Source organism: Dipteris shenzhenensis, chromosome 12, assembly GCF_047967505.1.
Source record: "Dipteris shenzhenensis isolate YYH24624 ecotype China chromosome 12, Dip_SZ_1.0, whole genome shotgun sequence".
NCBI classification, from domain to species: domain Eukaryota; kingdom Viridiplantae; phylum Streptophyta; class Polypodiopsida; order Gleicheniales; family Dipteridaceae; genus Dipteris; species Dipteris shenzhenensis.
The window spans coordinates 1,323,660-1,345,647 of NC_141607.1; the positions used below are offsets into that span (position 1 = coordinate 1,323,660).

At 43.0% G+C, this 21,988-nt stretch overlaps 1 protein-coding gene across 1 annotated transcript; it reads right to left on the reverse strand.

Moving 5' to 3' along the window:
* Positions 1–2,651: 2,651 nt before the first annotated feature.
* VHA-A (vacuolar ATP synthase subunit A) lies at positions 2,652–21,527 on the reverse strand. The gene is made up of 20 exons (XM_087382303.1): positions 21,359–21,527; positions 20,970–21,096; positions 20,807–20,862; positions 20,638–20,694; positions 20,326–20,437; positions 20,200–20,237; positions 20,019–20,120; positions 16,487–16,543; positions 16,248–16,319; positions 16,007–16,108; positions 15,809–15,871; positions 15,538–15,670; positions 12,894–13,000; positions 5,905–6,099; positions 5,725–5,811; positions 5,475–5,579; positions 3,798–3,895; positions 3,598–3,676; positions 3,337–3,425; positions 2,652–3,229 (listed from the first exon to the last, which is right to left on the reverse strand). Exons 1-20 carry the CDS (start codon positions 21,434–21,436, stop codon positions 3,115–3,117), a joined length of 1,872 nt encoding a protein of 623 aa, XP_087238429.1. The 5' UTR covers positions 21,437–21,527; the 3' UTR covers positions 2,652–3,114.
* Positions 21,528–21,988: the final 461 nt, after the last annotated feature.

The window sequence follows — 21,988 nt, forward strand, 5'->3', positions numbered from 1 at the left end:
GTTTTTCTTTTAATTGAGTAGATTAGACAATTGCATATACCACAAATGCAAAGTGCTACTTATTCAATGCAAATGCAAAATTCTCTATGATGATGTCAACTGCAAAGTGCTATGTGCCAAATTCATATTGATATATGCTATATGAAAATTGCTATTTGCTAAATGAAAATGTATAAACCCAAGGAAGGGCACGTTCCTTGGTCTAATAATTTTTGGAGAGGAAGTGTGCCAACTCTCCTCCACACAACTGTGTGGTAATGTGCTAAATCTAAAGTACTATGTGCCAAGTTCAAATTGTTATGTGCCAAATGCAAAGTGCTATGTTCCAAGTTCAAATTCCTATGTGCAAAATTTAAATTTCTTTGTACTAAATGCAAATTAAATTGAACCCAAGGAAGGGCACGTTCCTTGGTACTTATAATTTTTGGAGAGGAAATGTGCCAACTCTCCCCCCACACAAATGTGTGGTTATGTGCTAAATGCAAATTCATATTAATATATGCTATATGCAAATTGCTATGTGCTAAATGAAAATGTATATGAAACCCAAGGAAGGGCACGTGCCTTGGTCTTATAGTTTTTGGAGAGTAAGTGTGCCAACTCTCCCCCCACACAACTGTGTGGTAATGTGCTAAATCCAAAGTACTATGTGCCAAGTTCAAATTGTTATGTGCCAAATGCAAAGTGCTATGTGCCAAGTTCAAATTCCTATGTGCAAAATTCAAATTGCTTTGTACTAAATGCAAATTAAATTGAACCCAAGGAAAGGCATGTTCCTTGGTACTTATAATTTTTACAGAGGAAAGTTGCTAATTCTCCCCCCACACAAATGTGTGGTTATGTGCTAAATGCAAATTACTATAAGTTCAATGCAAAGTATATTCAGTTCTCAATGCAAAGTGCTATGTACCAAATTCAAATTGCTATGTGCAAAATTCAAATTTCTTTGTGCTAAATGTAAATTGAAATTAACTCTAAGAAAGGGTGTCCTCCTTGGTCTTATGCTTTTTGCAGAGGAAGTGCACCAACTCTCCCCAACATAAATAAATATGTGGTTACACGCTCAATGCAAAGTACTATGTGCATAATGCAAAGTGCTATGTAGCACATTTAAATTGCTATGTGCAAAATTCAATTTTTCAAAATCAAAACGTGTATTTATGTGCTAGAATTACAAAATTCAATTAAAACATATTCTCTAGCCAATACAACTACTTGCCCGAGTCTAGTTATTTTTTTGTATACAATATGTAATAAGGTTTAAAGGCTTTGCAAAATAAGGGAGTTGGACCTTGAATTCTTCTTTGTTCTCAAGTCTTTAAAATGTGAGCACCATACCATACACAAATGCAAGTTAGAAGATTGGTGATAGTGAATTGATAGCAATTTATCCAACATACTTCATTGCTATATGGGCAATGTACTAATGTACTAGTAATGGCTTGGCCTAATGCATGTCTACACATGCCTAACTATGCCATGGTAGTCAACAATTCCATGCTTGGAATGCATTGTCCTTAGAGGGCAATTTCATAACATAACTTGCAAGTCAAGCATTATTCTAGCCAATTTTTACAAGCCCTCATTTACCTTTACCTAGTCTCTTATTTAATACAAGATGATTAATTGTTTCATAAGGTCTAAAGTTTTAACAAAAAGAAGTAATATATTTCATTCAAAGACCCAAAAAATTGCAATAGAGGTGGGAGAGTAGTCTCAATCCCAAGCCTCTACAACATATCCAAAAAGTTGAGGCGGGATATAAAATCGATCCCAAACCCTCACATCACATCTCCGAAAAGCAAAAAAACAACCCAAATAAAACTACTCAAGCATAGGAAAAACGGGGAAACCCGTTTCTTTTAGGAAAGATGCCTACTTTCCCCAAATAAAACTACTCGAGCATAAACCCGTTTCTTTTAGGGAAGATGCCTACTTTCCAACTCCAACCAAAGCTTGAGACGAGGGGTCCATCTGCTAACTCGAACTATCGAACCTGCTTGGAGGGAACAAGGGGGAAGGGGACGAACCAAACACTCAAAAGGAGCTTCACAGCAAAGCTAGGCAATGATGAAGCTCTCCCCCAAAACCACCCAATGCATCAACAAGAGTGGTGTGCCGCTATTGTCACAACTCAACAAGGGCGGATAGGCTAGAGTGAATGAGCCAACCAGGCCAAGAACACCTCACATTAAGCTACAAGAGAAAGGGGGCTAGGGTAGAAAGGCTTTTTTTTTTTTGTGTGTGGAGGGGGGAGGGGGGGAGGCACCGCCCAAACTCCAAAGAGAAGGTGCAGTGGATCAAGATTAGATATTTGGGTTAGTTTGCCTCTTGTTTAAGAGGATGTTTGATCGTTTTGGAAATCTTGGTAGCTGTGATTCGTTTATCATGTAGATTGAATCCTACAGGGTGAGTTAGATTTGAGCTTACAAAAATAATCATATGTACACATGCAGTAGAGTCCAAAGCAAAACACCTTAAGTGGATCGGTGCCAAAGGCTTCACTTTATCTTTGAAAGAGTTCATCCTCAAGGCAGCAGCCACACGCATGGAGAGTCGAATGGAAGAGAAATCATAGCTTCATGCTCCTTATGTAATTTATCATTTACAAAATAGCATCTCAAATGATGCTCGACAAATACATGACAGAGTGTCAATGTATCTTCTTCTTGTTAATTGCCAATGTGCGTGATTGATGCAAATATGACAGAAAAAGTTTGAGCATGTATTATGGAAACTACAGCTCTTTTTGGGTGGAAAAACATTCCACTTACAAACCCACAAAGTGCAAAGAGAGGCCAAAAATACCTCTCTTGAGGGCACAAGGGGCTTATCCTCTGCCCCTAACATTATAGGCTTATCTTCTGCCCCCATCACATGTCTCTCTCTCTCAAACCCCCCCCCCCAAACAACCATCAAGACGTGGACCAAAGATGCTACAAACTAACCAGACTTGTAAGAAATAAGCAAAGTAACTCCAAAGGACCTCTGCTCTTGCCAATGCCATCAATAATGGAATGGCTACTAACAGTCATCAGATGTCCTTGGCATCAAGCCGCAAAAAATATAACATAGGCACAGGTTGGAAATGAGCTCCATAGCATCTCAGGACAGTTAACGATAATCATCTTCAAGATTTCGGAATCCATTTGAAAGGTCCTCGTACAGCTTTTTGTACTTCCCTACCAATGCAGCCTCCCCCTCCAAAGGGTCTTCAAACTTTTGGGATCTGTAGCATTAATGTACCACACAATGCCAGCATAAATGCCACAGCAATTCAGAAAAAATAGCAATACAGAAATAGAGCTAAGAGAAAGATACTCAAGAAAAGCATACACTAATTTATAGATAAGATCCCCTAAGCGTTGCTTGATTATATTGTAAGTTATTTTTTGACCATCTGCTCCAACTCCTCTCTCGACAGCCTGCATAACATCAATCCCATCCAAATTATTAAAAGACCATAAAACAGCTACCTTTATAAGACAAATGTTAGGGCTGAAATCAGCACTAAGTTGGCCTAAGCTATTTTACATATCTGCAAAACTTTGTGTGTTCGCAGTACAGGCAAAATTACATAGTATCGATCTTTTTTACCTGATTTGCAAGTGTGTTGAAATGTATGATGTTTCGCATCATCCAAACAGATTTATAGAAAGGGCAAATTTTATCATAACTGTGAACAAAACAAGGCTTAGTTAGCTTGTTCACAGACGTGTAACAGAAATTCTCAGAATGTAAGAAAATATCACACAGAGTACACTGGCTAAAACAAAGATATAGTCAAGAAGGCTTACGGAGTAAAAGCATTTTGTGCCAAATAATCCTCACGTAAAAGCTTGGCAACCTCCAGAGTTATCTTATCTGTCTCAGCTAATGCGTCTTTCCCGACAAGCTGCATCCACATCACGGTTTGTATAATGAGAAGCAAGGAATCTACATGTCTTGAAAAATATATGTGCATACATACATATCAACGAAAGTTCCAAGTACATTCCAAGACTCACACATAACAGCATACAAAACACAGCCTTCCTTACTTCACAGTATCGATTCACACATGTAAATGTCCTTATTCATTGCAACCAAACATAGGCACAGGTAAAGATATGTCAAGTCCACTGCATACAACTAAGCTTCTAAGTCGTCCTCCTATCTCAGAAGTTCAGAGGCAGAGGGGGGCTTGTCCATAAGGAAATCAATAAAACTCTTGACAGAAAATAATAAGAGAAAACAATTCGGGGATTTTCACATAAGAAATTTTGTCCATCATAGTATGATGGTGAATCAATATAGTTGTTTCAACTTTTGTACTAAAAAGTTTGATGCCTCCAACTCATTGTACTATAAGGATACTTAAAGAGCTTTGTAAAGGAATAATGCAAAAAGCATTAAATGATGTGTAAAATGATAATAGGTACTCATGTTTCTAGATGTGCAATCATTACTTTTATTGTCCATGAATGTATCTACCAAGGCATAAAGTAGTCCTAATATCTCCCATCTGTATATTAAACCAATTTTCTTGTAGTTTCTCATTGCCTTTTGAGGGTTTTAAGAGTGAATTCACTCACTCACACACACACACGCACACATGTGTGCGTGTGTGTGTGGGGGGTGGGGGCGGCAAGCTTTTCTGGTTGTTTGGAATCTATCCTCAATAGCTGTCTTCTAATACGTAAAGATATTGATGAAATCCTTATTTCAAACTGGGGGTCGCAAATGAACTGTCAAAGAAAAAATGTGTGGTAGCCATCTCAAAAGGCTATTCCAAAGCCTAAATCCATGCACTTCACTGTGCAAACAATGGATATATGCTATACAACCTTCTATTATGCCATAGATGTGGGTCAAATGAATAAAATTATGCTCCATACAATATAAGAAGATGAACATGCTGGCCAACTAAACCATGACAAAGGATAGCACTACAGAGGAGAGCTGATCAGATTACATCATTATAATTTCAATCTACCACATCCATTGTAAAGAGAGACTTTTTCATCACTTATAGCATCCTCAGAATCTGAAAATAATTCGTTGATTGGCAGATGCTCAGCCAGCAAACAACAGCAACTCTTGACAAAAATCTTAAGAGATACCTATATGTCCTCCAGTATGGCAGAAAGAATTAGTATCCCAAATGTTGCATCATAAATACAAACAAGACAACTACATTTCCGTTTCTGAGAACTGTATTTCCAAACTTTCTCCAAAAAATAAATCAGTAGACTCGAAGTCAAAAAAGTGCACCAAGGATCTTAGCAAAGCGAACCTGAAAAGATGCAAGAAATTGGGATTTGTTTCAATTTTTCAAAGGAAAAAACAATGCAAAGCCACAAATCAGAGCCAATTGAGACAGAAATGTGAGGATTATAATGATATAATTCTTCCGTGAGAAGAGAACACTATTGAAATCGTCAACTACATGATGTCCTAGGGGGAAATTGATTGAGCTATAGATTGCATTATACCTGTACAATCTCATTCAAATCATCCTCCCTTTGCAGTACTTCACGTGCCTTAGTTCTTATGCTCACAAAATCTGGATCAAATCGTTCATAAAATGGCTCCAATGCCTGCACCAGGAGGCAAGAAATAATGAACAAGGAAACGACTATTCTAAAAACCAGACAAGAATCAAGAAAGGTCGAATAAGGAAATGGTCTTGGAGAGAGGTTAGGACAACAGATAATTGTTGAGCAGGGGAGTAAATATAAGGACCTTTGAGTATTTCGAGTAAGATATGAGCCAATTGACAGAGGGAAAATGCTTTCGCTGTGCGAGTTTTTTATCCAATCCCCAAAATACCTGCACCATATCAGTAATGACCATGATGCTCTCAAAGAGAATAAAAGAAAAGAAAAAATCCAAGAAAAACCAATTTATTAAAGCAACACTCACTTGCACAATACTGAGAGTGGCTGCAGTGACAGGATCAGAAAAGTCTCCACCTGGAGGGGAAACTGCACCAACAATTGTAACACTACCTGTGCGGTCTGGACTCCCAAGGCACTTCACCTTTCCAGCACGTTCATAGAAAGATGCCAATCGAGCTGCCAAGTAAGCAGGATAGCCACTATCTGCTGGCATTTCAGCCTACATTGAAGACAATGGGAGACGACTTATCATTAGGATATAACATGTATAAAGCATACCAAAATTTTGATCACAGAGCACAATTAAATTCCTTCCCTTCCCACCAAAGTCCTGAGTTCTCTCCGGAGGACGGTGTTTGGGAAATGGTTGCCAGCATCACAGCCTAGAATATCTGGGTAGCACACTGCAGTTAGTGACAGGGTGGAGACTCGGCCGGCAGCCACCCTTGTCAAAGTTTGGCATGATATCACCTACCCCACGATCCAATGGGAGCAAAGCACATAGGGGCTTAGGAAGACTGCCAAAAGGTGGGAGTGTTTCTGCAAGGCATGGCCTGCAGGCATTTTTTTACACTCTCACAGATCTAAGACATTCTTTTGCACTCTCAAAGATCTAGGAATCCGCTGGTTGTGTAGCCCTCTGCCCTTGATTGTTGGCACCTATTTCTAGTGATTTGCTAGGCACTGAGCTCAGATCAAATTGCATAGCAGCCCATTTCGATATGTCAAGCATCCTATGGATTGCCGATCTACATCATTTTCTCCAGTTTTCTTCTTTGCTTTTTCCCCGTTTAGAATAAGGGCATATTTGTTGAGGGTGCTAATGAGTACAAGAGACTAATCTTGGGTAATGACACACTCAATGGAGCTAAGTTTTCACATCTCCCACCCCCTTTCTCGCCCTTTCCCTCTCATTCCCATCCCCACCCTTCCCTTTCCAATTCCCATTTCCTTTCCCTTACCCCTGCCCTTGCGTTTCTCCCCTTCCCCCATTCTTTGTCCTTGTGCAGCAGTTTGAACCTTAGTGTTCACGGGGTAGATAAGGTGACCTCTAGGTCTAGACAAAGGAGCTCAAGTGGAAGCATCCTCGACTCCCACCTCTTATCACATCACTCTTTCACCCAAGGACAATAAGCAGGTGGAGAACACAGGAGCTCAACTGAATGATACATGCGAGCTTCACCTTGGAAGGCAACCAAATCCAAAAAGAGAGGATATATGGACACAGTGTTTGTGATCCAAATGTCCGTGCGAGATACGACCCAAATACTTCTTTAAAACTCTTCCGTCTACCTTAGAGCACATTTGGTTTTCTTCATACCCTGGTACCATGGGTTCACAGTGGATGACATGAAGATACGTCACCAGATTCTGAGGTACCCGGTGACCTTGAGATACCAAGGCATGCCACGGGCTTGCATGCGCATTCTCTAGTGCCAATTTTGGGGATGTCCCCCAAGACAACAACCTCAGTCCTTATGGATGATGAAATGCATCACCAAAGAGGTGAGGATATATGGGCATGGCATCTTTGTGATCCGAATGGCCATCCAAATATGACTCATACACTTCTTCAAAGTTCTTCCATCTACCACGGAACACACTTTGTTATCTTCACTTGGTTATCTTCATACGACGGCTTCACCGTGAATGATGTGGAGACACGTCACCACATCCCAAGATACCAAGTAACCTTGAGATTCCTAGGCATGCCGCTTGGTTATCTTAATAGCCTCGTGAGACGCTTCACCGTGAATGATGTGGAGACACGTCACCACATCCCAAGATACCAGGTAACCTTGAGATTCCTAGGCATGCCACAAGAGGACATTGTCAAGAGTGGCAGCGGAAGATGTAAGCAAACTGAAGCTACAGAATCACACAGAGAATACTAGAGACAACAAGATGTGCCACAAACAGATCTGCTGTAACTTAGCCCATAAACCAGGGCAGCAACTGTAATACAAGGAGTCCTGAACAGGATGAGAAACAGGAGCTGCAGAAGGGGCTGAACTGGAGCAGAGGATCTGGGCACAAGGAGGCTGGAGCCTGAGAGCACGGAGGCTGGAGGAGCCTGGAACGAGGAGCCTGGATGAGCCTGGAGCGAGGAGGCAGAAGCCTGAGGCGAGGAGGCTGGAGCCTAGGAACGAGGAGGCTGAAGGAGCTTGGAGCGAGGAGGCTGAAGGAGCGTGGAGCACGGAGGCTGGATGAGCCTACAGCGAGGAGGCAGGAGAAGCCTGGAGCAAGAAGGCTGGAGGGGCCTGCAACGAGGAGGCAGGAATAACCTGGAGCAAGAAGGCTGGAGGGGCCTGCAACGAGGAGGCAGGAGGAGCCTGGAGCAAGAAGGCTGGAGGGGCCTGCAACGAGGAGGCAGGAGGAGCTGCACCAGAAGATCTGCAGAGGGAGCGTGGGCAGCCAACAGAACAGCTGAAGGGAGGCTCCGGTGAACATGGCCAGGAGCAGGCTGAGACAAGAGCCTTGAGGAGCTGCTGGAAGAAGTGATAGGAAGTGAAGGGAAGGAGGCCCTTTTATAGGGCAGGCCAGGGGGGAAGTCGGCCAGTCTGGCTGGACCGACCAGCCTGGTCGGTCAGGCCAACTGGGCCGACCAGCTGGTCGGCCAGCCTACCCCCTCTGGCCCCCCTTGCTGCATGGGGGCTGGTCGGCTGGCCACTCCTGGAGATGCTGATTCTCAACACCCCCTCTCAGCTCCAGGGTGTGGCACAAGACCCAGAGAGCTGGTATGACGTTGGAGAAGGGGAGGAGAAACAGATTTGGTAAATATGTCGGCGACGTTGTCAGAAGTGGTGCTGAATAGGAGCACAATGGTACCGTCAAGAACCTTGAAATTACCCAACAGAGGGTACGCACAGTGGAAGACTGATAGTAATGCCTAGGAGCTCACACAGTGTGGGTGTGGGGTGTGGAATCACAAACTTTTTTACTTAATGTGCATCACATAGATTAGATGTGTAGACTCATCAATAGACAATGAACTAGCCAGATAGAGAAACCACCAAAATAATATATTTCCGTCCAAAAACTATGGACACAATACAAAATAAATAGATCCAAAGTCCCACCAATGATGTGGTCCTCTGATCTTACCACAAGGTCCTTCTCCTATCTGCCAGTTATCTCTAGACTCGAGCCCGCGTGCTCCACCTAGAGCTTCTGTAGACTTTCTGTCCGGTGTGTTCTTCTCCACCTTACTGCCTGTGAATCAGCCTAGGTGGGCAGCCCCTGCCAAGCTTTGTCTGCAGCACACAGGTCCCTGTTCCACTGCTTCAACCTGCTTGTGAATGGCTGCTCCAGAAGGTATGATGATCTCAGCACCTTGCTGCCCTAGAAGACAGCCAAGGTCCAGCCTCTCCCTAGAGCTAAGTCTGCAGCACCTGTTGCACTCTCTCACCTCCTGTAGATAGGCCCAGAGAGTAGGCTTCCTGCTGCTCCTTTCTGCCCTGGAACTGCTGGCTGCTGGATGTGAAATGAGGCAAGTGCCTCTCCTTTTATAGGCCTAGGGGCCTGTCAAAAAAAACCGACCAGCCAGCTTCATACTGGCCGACCAGTCTGCTGCTGGTCCAGCCCTTTAAGGGCTCACAAAACTAGGTCCCTTTGGCCCACACTTCTAGGGCCTTCAGCCCTCCAATCAAGGCAGGGGCCCAGCCTATATAAGGCATGCCACTGCCCACTGGCAGCTCCATTTGCTGCTCCACCAGGCCCCAGCCATGTGAGCGCCTGTTCACCCTGCTGCTGCTGGTTCTGCCCTCTGCCAGGCTCTTCTCCAGCCACGTGTGCAGCGCCGTACTGACCCGTACTGCTGCTGATGTCATCGTGCCCTGCCAGGTCAGATCTAGGGCTTGCTGTCCCCGCCTTCTGCTCCTTCCACAGGTTCCGTCCTTTGCAGCCATGCTTGTCTCTGTGAGGTGTGAGGTGCTGCCCATGTGGCAGCCCCCTCTCTTTCTTCTCTCTTGGGCACATCCCGCCCTAGGTCTCTCTCCCCCATGCTCTCCTCATTTGGGGGCTTGCAGATGGGGAGGTGACCTTTCCAACAGCCACAGCAACTCATACTTCGATCGGTGTTGCAGAGGGTTCTGGTGAGACAGGCAAGAGATATTCTCTTGATTCAAGAACGCATGTTTTCATCAGCAAACATCAGACGATGGCACCATCTCCTCCCAAGAAGAGGCCTTGAGGTACGATCCCCTACAGTGGATAGAAGCAAAGACATTTGAATCTCAATATCTAGACTCTGGCCCCGGAGGTGTTTGACCAAGGAGAGCTTATCCCAGAGCAAGGTGGATGGGCTTATAGATGGGTGGCTCCAAAGACCAAGATCTTGAACATTTACACCTCAGCTTGTACTATGTAGATAGCATCGCTCCTCTTTCAAAAGGCGGCTTACAGAGAGCCTTATGTCGACCCTTGGATCGTTGGAGGTGAACACTTTAGAGCCCGAGCAAGACAAGCAAGGTGGAGCCTTCTTCCCAACAATGTCCTCGGCGGAGCAAAGCACTTGTTCGCAGTTCATCTTTGCAATTAATGGTCGAAACCCTTGGAGTGAGGCGCAATTCTCCAAACTTCCTCGCAATCTTCACTTCTCCTTTGGTCAACAGCGGCATGATGATCTGCTAGAGCAACTTGATAGATTCTAAGTGGGCAAATGCACAAAGAAGCCACAAGTATTTTGGTAGGGAAGACGATGTCAAATCATTCCTTGATTGTGCTGGGCTTACAACAGGCCTGTCACAAACTCTCAATAGAAGGGGATCCATATTCTCAATGCTTTGCTACAGAAGGAGGAGGTGCATTCAGAGGAGCAGTAAGAGCATGAGGCCCACTCTCTTCATCGGCGTCACTCTCTCTCCTAGAGGGCACTGAGACAAGACTTGGCTTCTATAAAGCGGCTCGGAGAGCAGAACCCAGTCTCGTCTCACAGTGGCTATCAAACAGTTACAAGAGTGCTCGGCTAGACCTTCAAGCCACGGAGATCTATCGAGCCAAGCTCTCTTATCACTCCTCCAAATCATAGTGGATGTAACATGGAAACAGGATGGTCCAGAAACTTTTTCAAACAATTGGCCCTCGCTCAACAGGGATGCAACTTCAACGACCATGGGATGCGAGCGGACAAGACCCACATGAGATCTTATAGAGATAACCACAGACTTCTGTGGGCAGTTGTTTCAGTCCAAGGAGTACCCCCCAAGTCCTTGTATATATGTACCTTTGTAAGACTCGAATATATCCTTGTATCCCGAAAGGCAATCTAGACCCATATTCTGACAATGGCCTTCCCAAGCACAAGTAGATTGATGAAGAGGTTTTGCAAAGGATGGTTTTTCCATACAGATGGATCCAAGGGGCTCAGCCTTGTAAATGCTATGCGCCATTTAAGAGCGTGGGACGGCAAGATGTCAGATGACCACTGAGAGGTGGGCGTGTTTTTGCAAGGCTTGGCCTGCAAGTGTCTTTTTATGTATTCATGGAGGGAGGCATTCACTAGATTTTCGTCCACCCTGGTTGCTTGCCCTTGTTGCAAAGATTCCCTAGGCAAGTGAGCTGAGCTCTCTGGAAACGGGCTGGTTGGACAACCAAAATTTTTCTAGCATTTCTTCCTCGATCAGCAGCCAACAGTTGACTGATTTGTATGGTTGGTCTTTTCAAGCATAAATAGTCTTTTCTCTAGGGGGCGGGGGGAGGAACGGGGGGCCGGGGGGGGGGGGGGGGGGGGGGGGGTGGGGGGGTGTTGAGGGGAGGGAGTGGTTCTTTCTAGTGTTATATCTCCTGCATATCTGTGTTACTGTGGGTTCATTTACATCGTGCTCGTTCTTTTTCCGCTGCGTACAGGAGCTACAGCAAGCACTTGATCTCTAACACACATGCACAAAGTGAGGAGTGTTACCTTACAAGATATGATCCAAAGACACACACACATTGTAGCTAATGAAAGCAGTTTTCTTTGCAACCATCATCCTCCAGCCTCTTTGTCTTTCAATTAAGCCAATGTATCACTATTGTGAGCCCAATTCTACCCATATTTAGTTGTAGCCTGAAGTAAAACCTAGCTATTATCCATGCAGAGCCTTCTTCCCACATGTTTGCAAGACGCCTTGTCTAGAAATGCCCAAACTTCTTTGTTCTAAAATTGTTAAAAACATATTTTCAAAGATAAAACTCATGTTTCTACCTGTTAAAACAAACATAGAGATTCCCTAGGTAAGTGAGCTGGGCTCTCTGGAAACGGGCTGGTTGGACAACCAAAATTTTTCTAGCATTTCTTCCTCGATCAGCAGCCAACAGTTAACTGATTTGTATGGTTGGTCGAAACGGGGGGATGGGAGTTTGAGGGGGGGGAGTGGTTCTTTCTAGTGTTATATCTCCTGCATATCTGTGTTACTGTGGGTTCATTTACATCGTGCTCGTTCTTTTCCGCTGCGTACAGGAGCTACAGCAAGCACTTGATCTCTAACACACATGCACAAAGTGAGCAGTGTTACCTTACAAGACATGATCCAAAGACGCACATTGTAGCTAATGAAAGCAGTCTTCTTTGCAACCATCATCCTCCAGCCTCTTTGTCTTTCAATTAAGCCAATGTATCACTATTGTGAGCCCAATTGTGAGCCCAATTCTACATCGCTGTCTACCCATATTTAGTTGTAGCCTGAAGTAAAACCTAGCACCTATTATCCATGCAGAGCCTTCTTCCCACATGTTTGCAAGAAGCCTTGTCTAAAAATGCCCAACTTCTTTGTTCTAAAATTGTTAAAAACATATTTTCAAAGATAAAACTCATGTTTATACCTGTTAAAACAAACACAGTCTACCCATAAAGGTTTAAATTATCACCGTTAAAATTCTATTTTTACGAAGCCCACCTCCCCGTCGTGCCCTAGCCTCGCACCCTCACTGTTCCTTCTCTGTTCTGCCCAGCCCCGATTTCAGGTGTTTTCTGTTCTGCTTCTCTTCTTCAGGAATCAAATGCGCTCTAGCAAAATTTGTTAAGAGATATACCAGTCTGCCTGATATCTCACGAAGAGCCTCTGCCCAACGTGATGTAGAATCTGCCATCATGCTCACATTATAGCCCATATCCCGGAAATACTCTGCTAAAGTAATACCTGGTTCCAAAAGGCATTCCACCTGTGAGGACAATGATGAACATACAAGAAGGAAAAGAACGAGAAAACTGAAGATATAGTAATATAAAAGATACACTGTTAAATGAATACAGATCATTATTTTAAGGAGTTGTCTAAACACAAGTGCATACAGTTTGCATACATAGCAGCAGGATGACTGGCACCTCACTAGAAGTCCTACACTTTTATCTTATATGTGTTCTGACCAAAGCCTCTACATGCCAAGGTAGACCAATCAAGGACCCCACTAACTCTAGATAGCATTCACTTTTGTCAATGCATTGTGAGATGCATTTCTTTCGATCCCCCCTCCCCTGCTTGTGGTCCTCAACTAGTTTCTTCACTTCCTACCGCACCAAACCTAGATGGTGGAAACCCTCTCTAGCATAGAGATTTGTTAAAAGGTGGAGGAGGTAGCATTTCCACCTGACATGTAGAGGCTTAATTACTTGGCCAAATCTTGCCTGTGTTATTCAATGACCCAGATGGGGATAGAAAGAAAGAATAGAGTTTATTAATAGTCTTTGAAAGACCAAACTGTCTATGAGACTGAAAGAACCTGATACAATGAGCTGAAAGGGTGGAGCCTCTAAGCAGGAATCAACACCCATGATGAATGCAAAAAATCCATAATCATAAAGGTACCAATACACAACGAGATATCTCTGAGCTCATCAAGAAGATGGGGGCTGGTAGCACTGTGATGATCAGCTTGAAGCTAGCGGAGAGGTCAAGCCTAAGAGAGGGTCAGCAATGTATGAGGCTGCATGAGCACTCACTTCCACCTCTCCTTGTTCCAGGCCCCTAGGGTCCTTGAGCCTCCTCCTCCAAACCTCTTTCCTCCTACTCGTGGTCCTCAGCTAGTTTCTCCCCTACTACCACACCAAACTCAAATGGTGGTGATCCTATCTGGCATAGAGCTTTGTCAAAGGGGGAGGTGGTTGGGTTGCTACTACACATATAGAGGCTTTAAGCACTTGGCCAAAGCTTGAACCTATTATTTGGTTGGCCTCCTGCCACATAAGGATGGGAAAAAAAGAGAGACCCAAGCAACTTGATTCCTTGACTCCACACTTGATTCCTTGACCCCACAGCCATTTTGAAACAGGACATTACTACACAGACATGCAAATTCAAGTAGCTAAATCTAGATAATACTGAAAACTGCAGTAATCCAAAAATTGTTGCATAAGATGGTCTAGACCCCTTTTAGGGACACATTTAAATACTGGCATACTCACCTTTAGCTAAAGATTGTGTCAGACTCAAATTCAGATTAAACATGCCTAAAATCATGAATACTCTATCAAAGCCAGCAACAAGGACACAAGCCACACTCAGGAGATGCTCTATTCAAAGCACTCCCTTAGGATCCAGGAACAGCCTGAGCAGCTAAGAGGATAGAACCCAGCAGAAATTCAAGAACAGAACTCAGTCAACAGGCATGCAGATGATTCAAATGGTCAAGTGAACAACTAGGCTGATGCCTAACTGGATGCCCAACAGATCCACCCACTCCATCTCATTAGAAAATCATTGTCTTACATTTGTACAATCCCTACAATCATTTGCCTTTCGCTTCAAAAATAGAGCTTCATTGCAGGAGAGCTCATCCATCTTAGGTTGATAAAAGTAGTGCATCATACAGGTGGGTTTCCCCTTATGTGCTCCTTCTATGCTGTCTTTGAATGCTTTGAAGCAAAGAGTTCTACCAATAGGGGCACTTTGATAATAATTGGTAAGAGTAGTAAAATATTGTTGATAGTCATCTTCAAATGAAGGTATCTCCATCATACTGCTTGTTGTTTTGTAAAGGCGCCACTGAATTCTTGCAGCGTCATTGTTAAAACAAGTTCTTTGTAGGCTCCCATCAATCCACAGTAATGTCTAGCCTAATACAGCCATATATATGTATTTGCAAAAGGAATCATTGTATAAAGTTAATTTGTTGATTCACAGTAGTCAATAGGACCAAGGCTGTAACCCAGGGAGCACATATACATATTTATCGTAAAAAAATGTTCTCTTATTTGTAGCTTGCCCTCGTCTGTCATACTAAACTTCAAAACCTTGGCAACTTGTGAATAAAGGAAATGCGTAACTACACACAGCACTCTATACAGGAATTACGAATTATGGTTCCACACCAATTAATGGACCATGGTCATATCCATCAATGTCTCAGTAGCCAACTTTGTGGCACATCATCCATATGGCAATAGATACAGATCACTTTCTAACGTGCTCCCTCATAATTTTCAAAATGGTGCACTTACACCTCCTGTCTAAAACCTGTAAGCCATTAATTAGGTCCTATCTGAAATCTAAAGAAATAAAGAAAGAAATACAGAGTCACAAAATCAATCAATATGCCAGAACTTCCCTATGCACCATCCATGGCTTGTCACAGGTGGACCTGATATTAGAGTCAAGGGTTTGAACAAGCCAGCAGGTGCCTGATAAGGATTCTCAGAGTACACCTGTGATTACAATACAACACAGACAAGCCGACAAACCTGTGTAAATAGATGCTTCTCGAGCTGCCACAGGCATATTTGAAGTGTTGGCCACCAGAGTAGTACGTTTCATGACAGACTCTTCTCGTCCATCAGGTAGTGTCATTGTCAACTGTGGAAAGTCCATCAGCACCTGGAAAATAAATCTCAGATTAGAAGAGCAAGTTTGCAATAAAGCAAGAGGTGTCTTCAACTATCCCAAAAAAGGACATATGAAGAGACCACACGGTAAACGAATAACAAATACAAATAGAAAAGCATGTCATGGAACCTCAGCCATCTCATTTCCTCGCTCTCCACAGCCCACGTACACAACAGTCTCAGAATTGGAGTACTGCAAAAATATTATTACAACGATGTTACAAAGTGTATAAGATAATCCATGTGAAAAGGTTTTAAAATTACAGTAAGACAACAGGAGTCTTCTTACTTTGAGACACTTTCATTTTCAAGATTAAAGAAAGAGGACCTTTGAAAGAGCTTGACTGATCACCGTCTTGCCACAGCCAAATGCACCAGGGATTGCACAAGTGCCTCCCAGTACTGAGGGGAAGAGTGCATCAAGAACTCTCTGTAGCAGCACAAAAACTTTGAAGATTTCATACAATTATCAGAAAGAAAACAGACATTCATCACTCATCCACCCCCACTAGGATATAAGATAATATGTTCACAAGCTTTTCACAGTTATTATCCATGATGCAACCTACCTGCCCTGTTAGAAGTGGTGTATCTGCAGCCAGCTTACTTGCAACTGGCCTTGGTGTTCTAACTGGCCATGTCTACACAAACAACCAAATGTTTAGATGACAAAGCAACTAGCCAAAAAGATGCATTGTTTCTGAGACAACTCATTTCACTTGAGAAAAATACAAGGTGACATCAAGAAACCAAAAACAATATCTCGCATCCCAAGCTGAGCACTGTTGCTCCCTCAGGAAAGAATCACCTGAAGCATAGTTATCGACTTTCGAATGCCCTGGAACTCCATCTCGAGCACCGTATCCTGAATTACAAATCAGATCCTCCACAGTTCAAAACACTGAAAAGCTTCAAGTGCTAACAAGAGCTCAACTTAAACTAACTGAAGCAATGTCCCCTACAAAAAATAAGGCTGTTTGTGATGTCAGGTGCATGAATGTAAGCTGACTTGATTACACTTTATTCGTATATACTACATAAATGTTACAACCCTGAAATTTGGGTGAAGAGCATTACAAAACCACACAAGGGGTTAAACAGACTTCACAGCGTTATAAGGAACACCAAGATATTATAGCTATTCGCGGACTGGCATGGAGAGTTACTATATACCTTCATAAGACTAGATTACATTCTTACAAATTAAATTTTTTTTTCTAAACAAGCGAACAACCAAATTATGAGTAAAAGAGAAACAGCTTTAAAAACTTAGGGCCCTTTCCCACCTACAGTTAGATTATATTAGTGAGCTCAACATAACCGATTCCATTAAGTTAAAAATAACCTTAACAACGGAATTACATTCCAATTGGTACCGACTATGTTATGCACTAAGGCCTTGAATAAATCTTTCGAGGCTTTTTTTGTACAAAATGATTTATTTCATCAATCCAAAGTCCATTCTTTTAAGTTAAGGTCACAATGGATTCTTCTTTTCAAGGCCTTTTAAACGAGTACCCATATTGTATGGTTCTAAGTTGATCTTCACCATGAAATTTTATTATCAAGAATCTTGCTTAAAAGTGGCATTTGCACTGCTCACCCTTAACCATTAAATTTCTACACTCCATGTTCTTTTTCTTCACAGAAGTCCTTAAAGTACCTTGTTTGGAAGGGTTAGTTTTACAAGCATTTTTAACAAGCCGTTAACAGATTTAAGTTAACTAGACCCTCTAAATGCCAATGGAAATGCACACTTATGTGAACACTCCATTAACAGCCTCAACTATGCTCCCTAATTGATAGGGGGAATACGCACTTAGTAAGCAAAGCTACACTTATGTTCTCACCCGTAGCCAAGCATAAGCTCACATCTGGATATCGAAAGATTCTGAAATCTCTTAGGTAAATCCAGTGCTTCCTAAGTTTCGAAATTCCAACCCAAACAACAAAAACTTTGATAGCAAAAAGGGAAGGAAAGCAAAAAATAAGAAAAAGAAATGTGAGAGAGAGAGAGAGAGAGAGAGAGAGAGAGAGAGAGAGAGAGAGAGAGGAGGGGGGGGGGATCAGGTTAAATATAAAAAACAAAAGAATCACTAATGCTAACACAGATAAACTAACCCACATATAAGAAAACAAATGAAACACGCACGCAAACACAAGCAAACAATTATTATCATTTATTTTTCATTAGTTAGTTATTACTTATTTATTTTAAATCTCAAGATAATAATAAATAATAAAGTAAGAGGGTGGGGAAAAACAAAACTAAACAATTACCTAAGAGCAAATGACCGCCAAAATAGAATAAACCTAAAGCTCCCCACTTTGGATTTTGATTCTACGTTCAAAGATCCTAAACATGCCCAAAACCGAAATTCACGACAACATAGGACAGAGTGTGAAATTTCTTCATTACATTTCTTGTATTAAACGACAAGTCTGACCTACAATACCCTCTGTTCCACTGACCAGGTACTGTCAGCCCTGCCCACTGCCTGGGCTTCTGGCGGGGGCAGCAAGCCCATGTAGGTACTCTTCGGTGGCCCTTTGGGCTGCCCAATATAAACCCTAACAAGGAATATGATCTGTTGTCCATGTGGCAGCCATGTTGCTGCCCATATGGCAGCCTCACCCCTTCCCCCTACAAGTTCAAGTATGCTGGGGTACGGACCCCCTGAGCTCTCCTCATTTGGGGGCTCACAAGTGGGGCATTCACCCTATTGCTCCCACAGTTCATTGGTGCACTAAATGCCTGATATGGAGAATGCTGATCATGTTGCTATTGTGGGCAACTGAAGATGGGAAGTTCTCCAAGAGTATAAGTCATCAGTTGGGAATCAAGGCAAGGGCATTAGTGTGTACTGGTTTAGGTACCTTTGCATCTTCAATTGATATCATTATACTAGGGTTTTGGTAGAGTACGTTCCACAAGCACCCCCTGAGCTCTCCTCATCTGGGGGCTCACAGGTGGGGGACACTAAATGTCCTGATATGGAGAATGTTGATGAGCAGCTTCAGGAGGATCGTGTTGCTATAGTGGGCAACTGAAGATGGGAAGTTCTCCAAGAGTATAAGTCATCAGTTGGGAATCAAGGCAAGGCCATTAGTGTTAGTGCAAGTACTGGTTTAGGTACCTTTGCATCTTCCATTGATATCATTATACTAGGGTTTTGGTAGAGTAGGTTCCACAAGCACGCCATTCTCCGCAGTGGGGGGGGTTGTATCTCCTACCATTCTTGGGATAAGGAAGAGGTAGGCTACCTTGCAGCAATATGGCACCCTAGCAGCAGGAAAGAAGTGGATGATGTGGTTGGCACATTTTTTTACAGTGGGGACATTGCTATGAACCAAGACTATACTCCTCTTTTTTTTTTAAATAGTCAGAACATTTGCAGTTTTCAGTCCCTCTTAACTTCATCGGACAAGGTTCTGAGAACCAGATTTTTTATGGGGAAAATGAAACATAGAGCAGCTGTTTGACTACTGTCAGAGGGGAATGGGAGAGCTATCGTGTGTCCTTGACTGGAGATGGAGTGATACTCATAGCCAAGCTATTTAGGGCATCTCGCATATTGCAAAGGCAAGTCATGCTTCCTGAAAATGCAGCTTCAAAAAAAAAAACCCACTTAAAATGGTTAAACTCATCGTTGGTGTCTCCCCAAACTTTACCAAAGATGCACTTCTCCATTGGCATGCAAAAATATGCTAAAATCTTTTTTTTTTTTTGGGGGGGGGGGGGGAGGAGGGGGGATCAGGTTAAATATCAAAAACAAAAGAAACACTAATGCTAACACAGATAAAGTACCCCACATATAAGAAAACAAATGAAAAAACACGCGTAAACACAAGGAAACAATTATTATCATTTATTTTTCATTAGTTAGTTATTATATATTTATTTTAAATCTCAAGATGCTTAAAATGATTAAACTCATCGCTGGTATCCCACACAGGTAGGAAACCTAGCCTTACCAAAGATGCACATCTCCATTGGCATGCAAAGATATGCTAAATCCATTACGTTTTCAGCAACATTGTGGACATGCATCCACAAACTGAAAACACACATCATCTCATCACAAGCCCTTTAAATGTAATCACTTGCAAAAGAACCTAAAGATATGCTCACAAATTCTGCCTCTTGACTGCTAAGCTTCACAAAATTATTGCTTGGGTACGGAAAACCTAAATTAACAGAAGATGCACTTCTCCATTAGCTTGCTTCTACATACTAGAACTTTTGGAATTTTGTTTTCCTGCCTGTCATTATCCAACTACACATTATCTAGATTCAGAAATGCTTAAAAGAGGAGGATCAAGATGTATAGACTGTAAACCTTGATTGTATATTGACCAGCCGGCGCAATGTAAGTTATTTTCCCCATTGCTCCAGGTGGTACCGCAATGTGATGCTCCATCAGACTATTTTCAATGACTGTCTGTGGCAAGCATTTTGCAATCAGCTAAGGCTGCGTGGAAGTCTTCGTAAATCAATGCTCATCTTCAAAAAAAACTTACAGCGTACAAATCACCACCGGTCAATGCATCCCCGATGGCTGCATTGAAAAGTAGACGTCAAAGATAAGGATATGACCTACACAAAAGCTGACCAGAAAATAACAGCTTAAAAATCCAAGTCATCACCTAATTTCTTTGGTTGAAACTCCCAAGACATATCCTTGTCAAGAGCAGGGACTGCGACTCCCCGTGGAATATAAACATCCCCAGACTTTATGGCAATTGCCTTCAAAGGCCGCTGATAATTATTCAAGCAGCATCGTTGCAAGCATGTGAGTTATTGCATGGGTAAAACATGTGCACCAAACAATCTACAACAGTCAAAACTTGAAGGCAAACTCAGTGGCTGCAGTCCACCACAGACAGCTTTCAATTTCATGACAATCGCTATTACAAACATAATTTCAAAATCACAATTGGAGCTACAGTCCCAGAAACCTGAATGCCATCAAAGATGTTTCCGAGAATTCCCGGTCCAAGCTCCACAGAGAGTGGCTGCATGGAGTCAAGGACTGCTTGATCAATTTTACAGGAGATATTATAAGGCCCCATGACGCAAATTAATCTTAATGCAGAAAGACAGGCAAACATTGCTAAAATGCAGCACCTTATGGGTGCGCAATACAGGATCGTTGACCATCAAGCCTGCTGTCTCCTCATAAACTGACAAAGCGGATAGAAATTAGCCCAGAGCTGTACGTCCGTGCACAAATAACGGCTTTCGCAAAATCTCCTCCTAGCTCTAGTGTTTCTGAGCCTGTTTCACTTACCTTGAATGGTAGCAGAGTCGCCCTCTAATCGGATAATTTCTCCAATTAAGTTGTCATGACCAACTCTTACGAGTTCATACATAGCTGCGCCTCCCATGCCATCAGCCACCACGACTGGTCCAGATACCTGTTCGCCACCCGGAAAATAAGACCATGGCAAGAGGCCGAATGAACGTGCGAGATTGGCAATAAAAGGTCAATCGTGGTCTCTCAGAACGAAGAATGTGGGTGGCCATTGTTGCCAGTCCAAGATCTAAGTGCAACCGCTTCACAGGCAACGATACGAGAGTTCGATTCATTGCGGATGAGATGCAGCGGTCGCTAAACAAAATCTCACGACTAACGGAGAAGATCGTAGATCAAGAAGAAGAGGAGGGAGCTGGGAATACCTTGCGGACGTAACCATATTCGCTTTCGTGCTCGAAATCCTCGAAGGTAGCGAGGCCATCTGCGGAGATGGCAGGCATGGTGGAAGCGATCTGAGCAAGAAAGGCGGGGCTAGGGTTTGCAAAATGGAATTGCGCAAACGAGAAGCACTCCAGTGTCACACGAGCTTCAGCAACGTTCGCCTTTGTAGGAACAAAAGCAACTGTCCTACTTTTGCCACTTGGCATTCACCCCCCTCATCCAAGCTGTCACTCCGTCCACACCAGGGTTCACACGCAGCACTGAGGGCATTCCCACGTCCTCTCGGAACATCGGGAAATGGTTCCACGTTAAGCGTGCAACAAGGGAAAGCGCATTTTGGAGAGATTGGAGCCGGTGAGATGCCTTAATGGGTGAACAGGGTGGTTAACACCTTCGATCACCAAGCCAAGACAGATGATGACAAGTGGGGGATCATGGGTCTTGTGTATACCGGATTTGAGAGCATGATAATTCATTTGAGAGGAATGGATGATATCCTTAATAGGATAGTTGTCGAGCTAAGAACTGGATCCGTTTTCAGGGTTGCTCCTAGACCCATGGTAACAGCTTTTGCTAGTGATATTTGGGGGAATTGCGATTGGAGTTGTGGT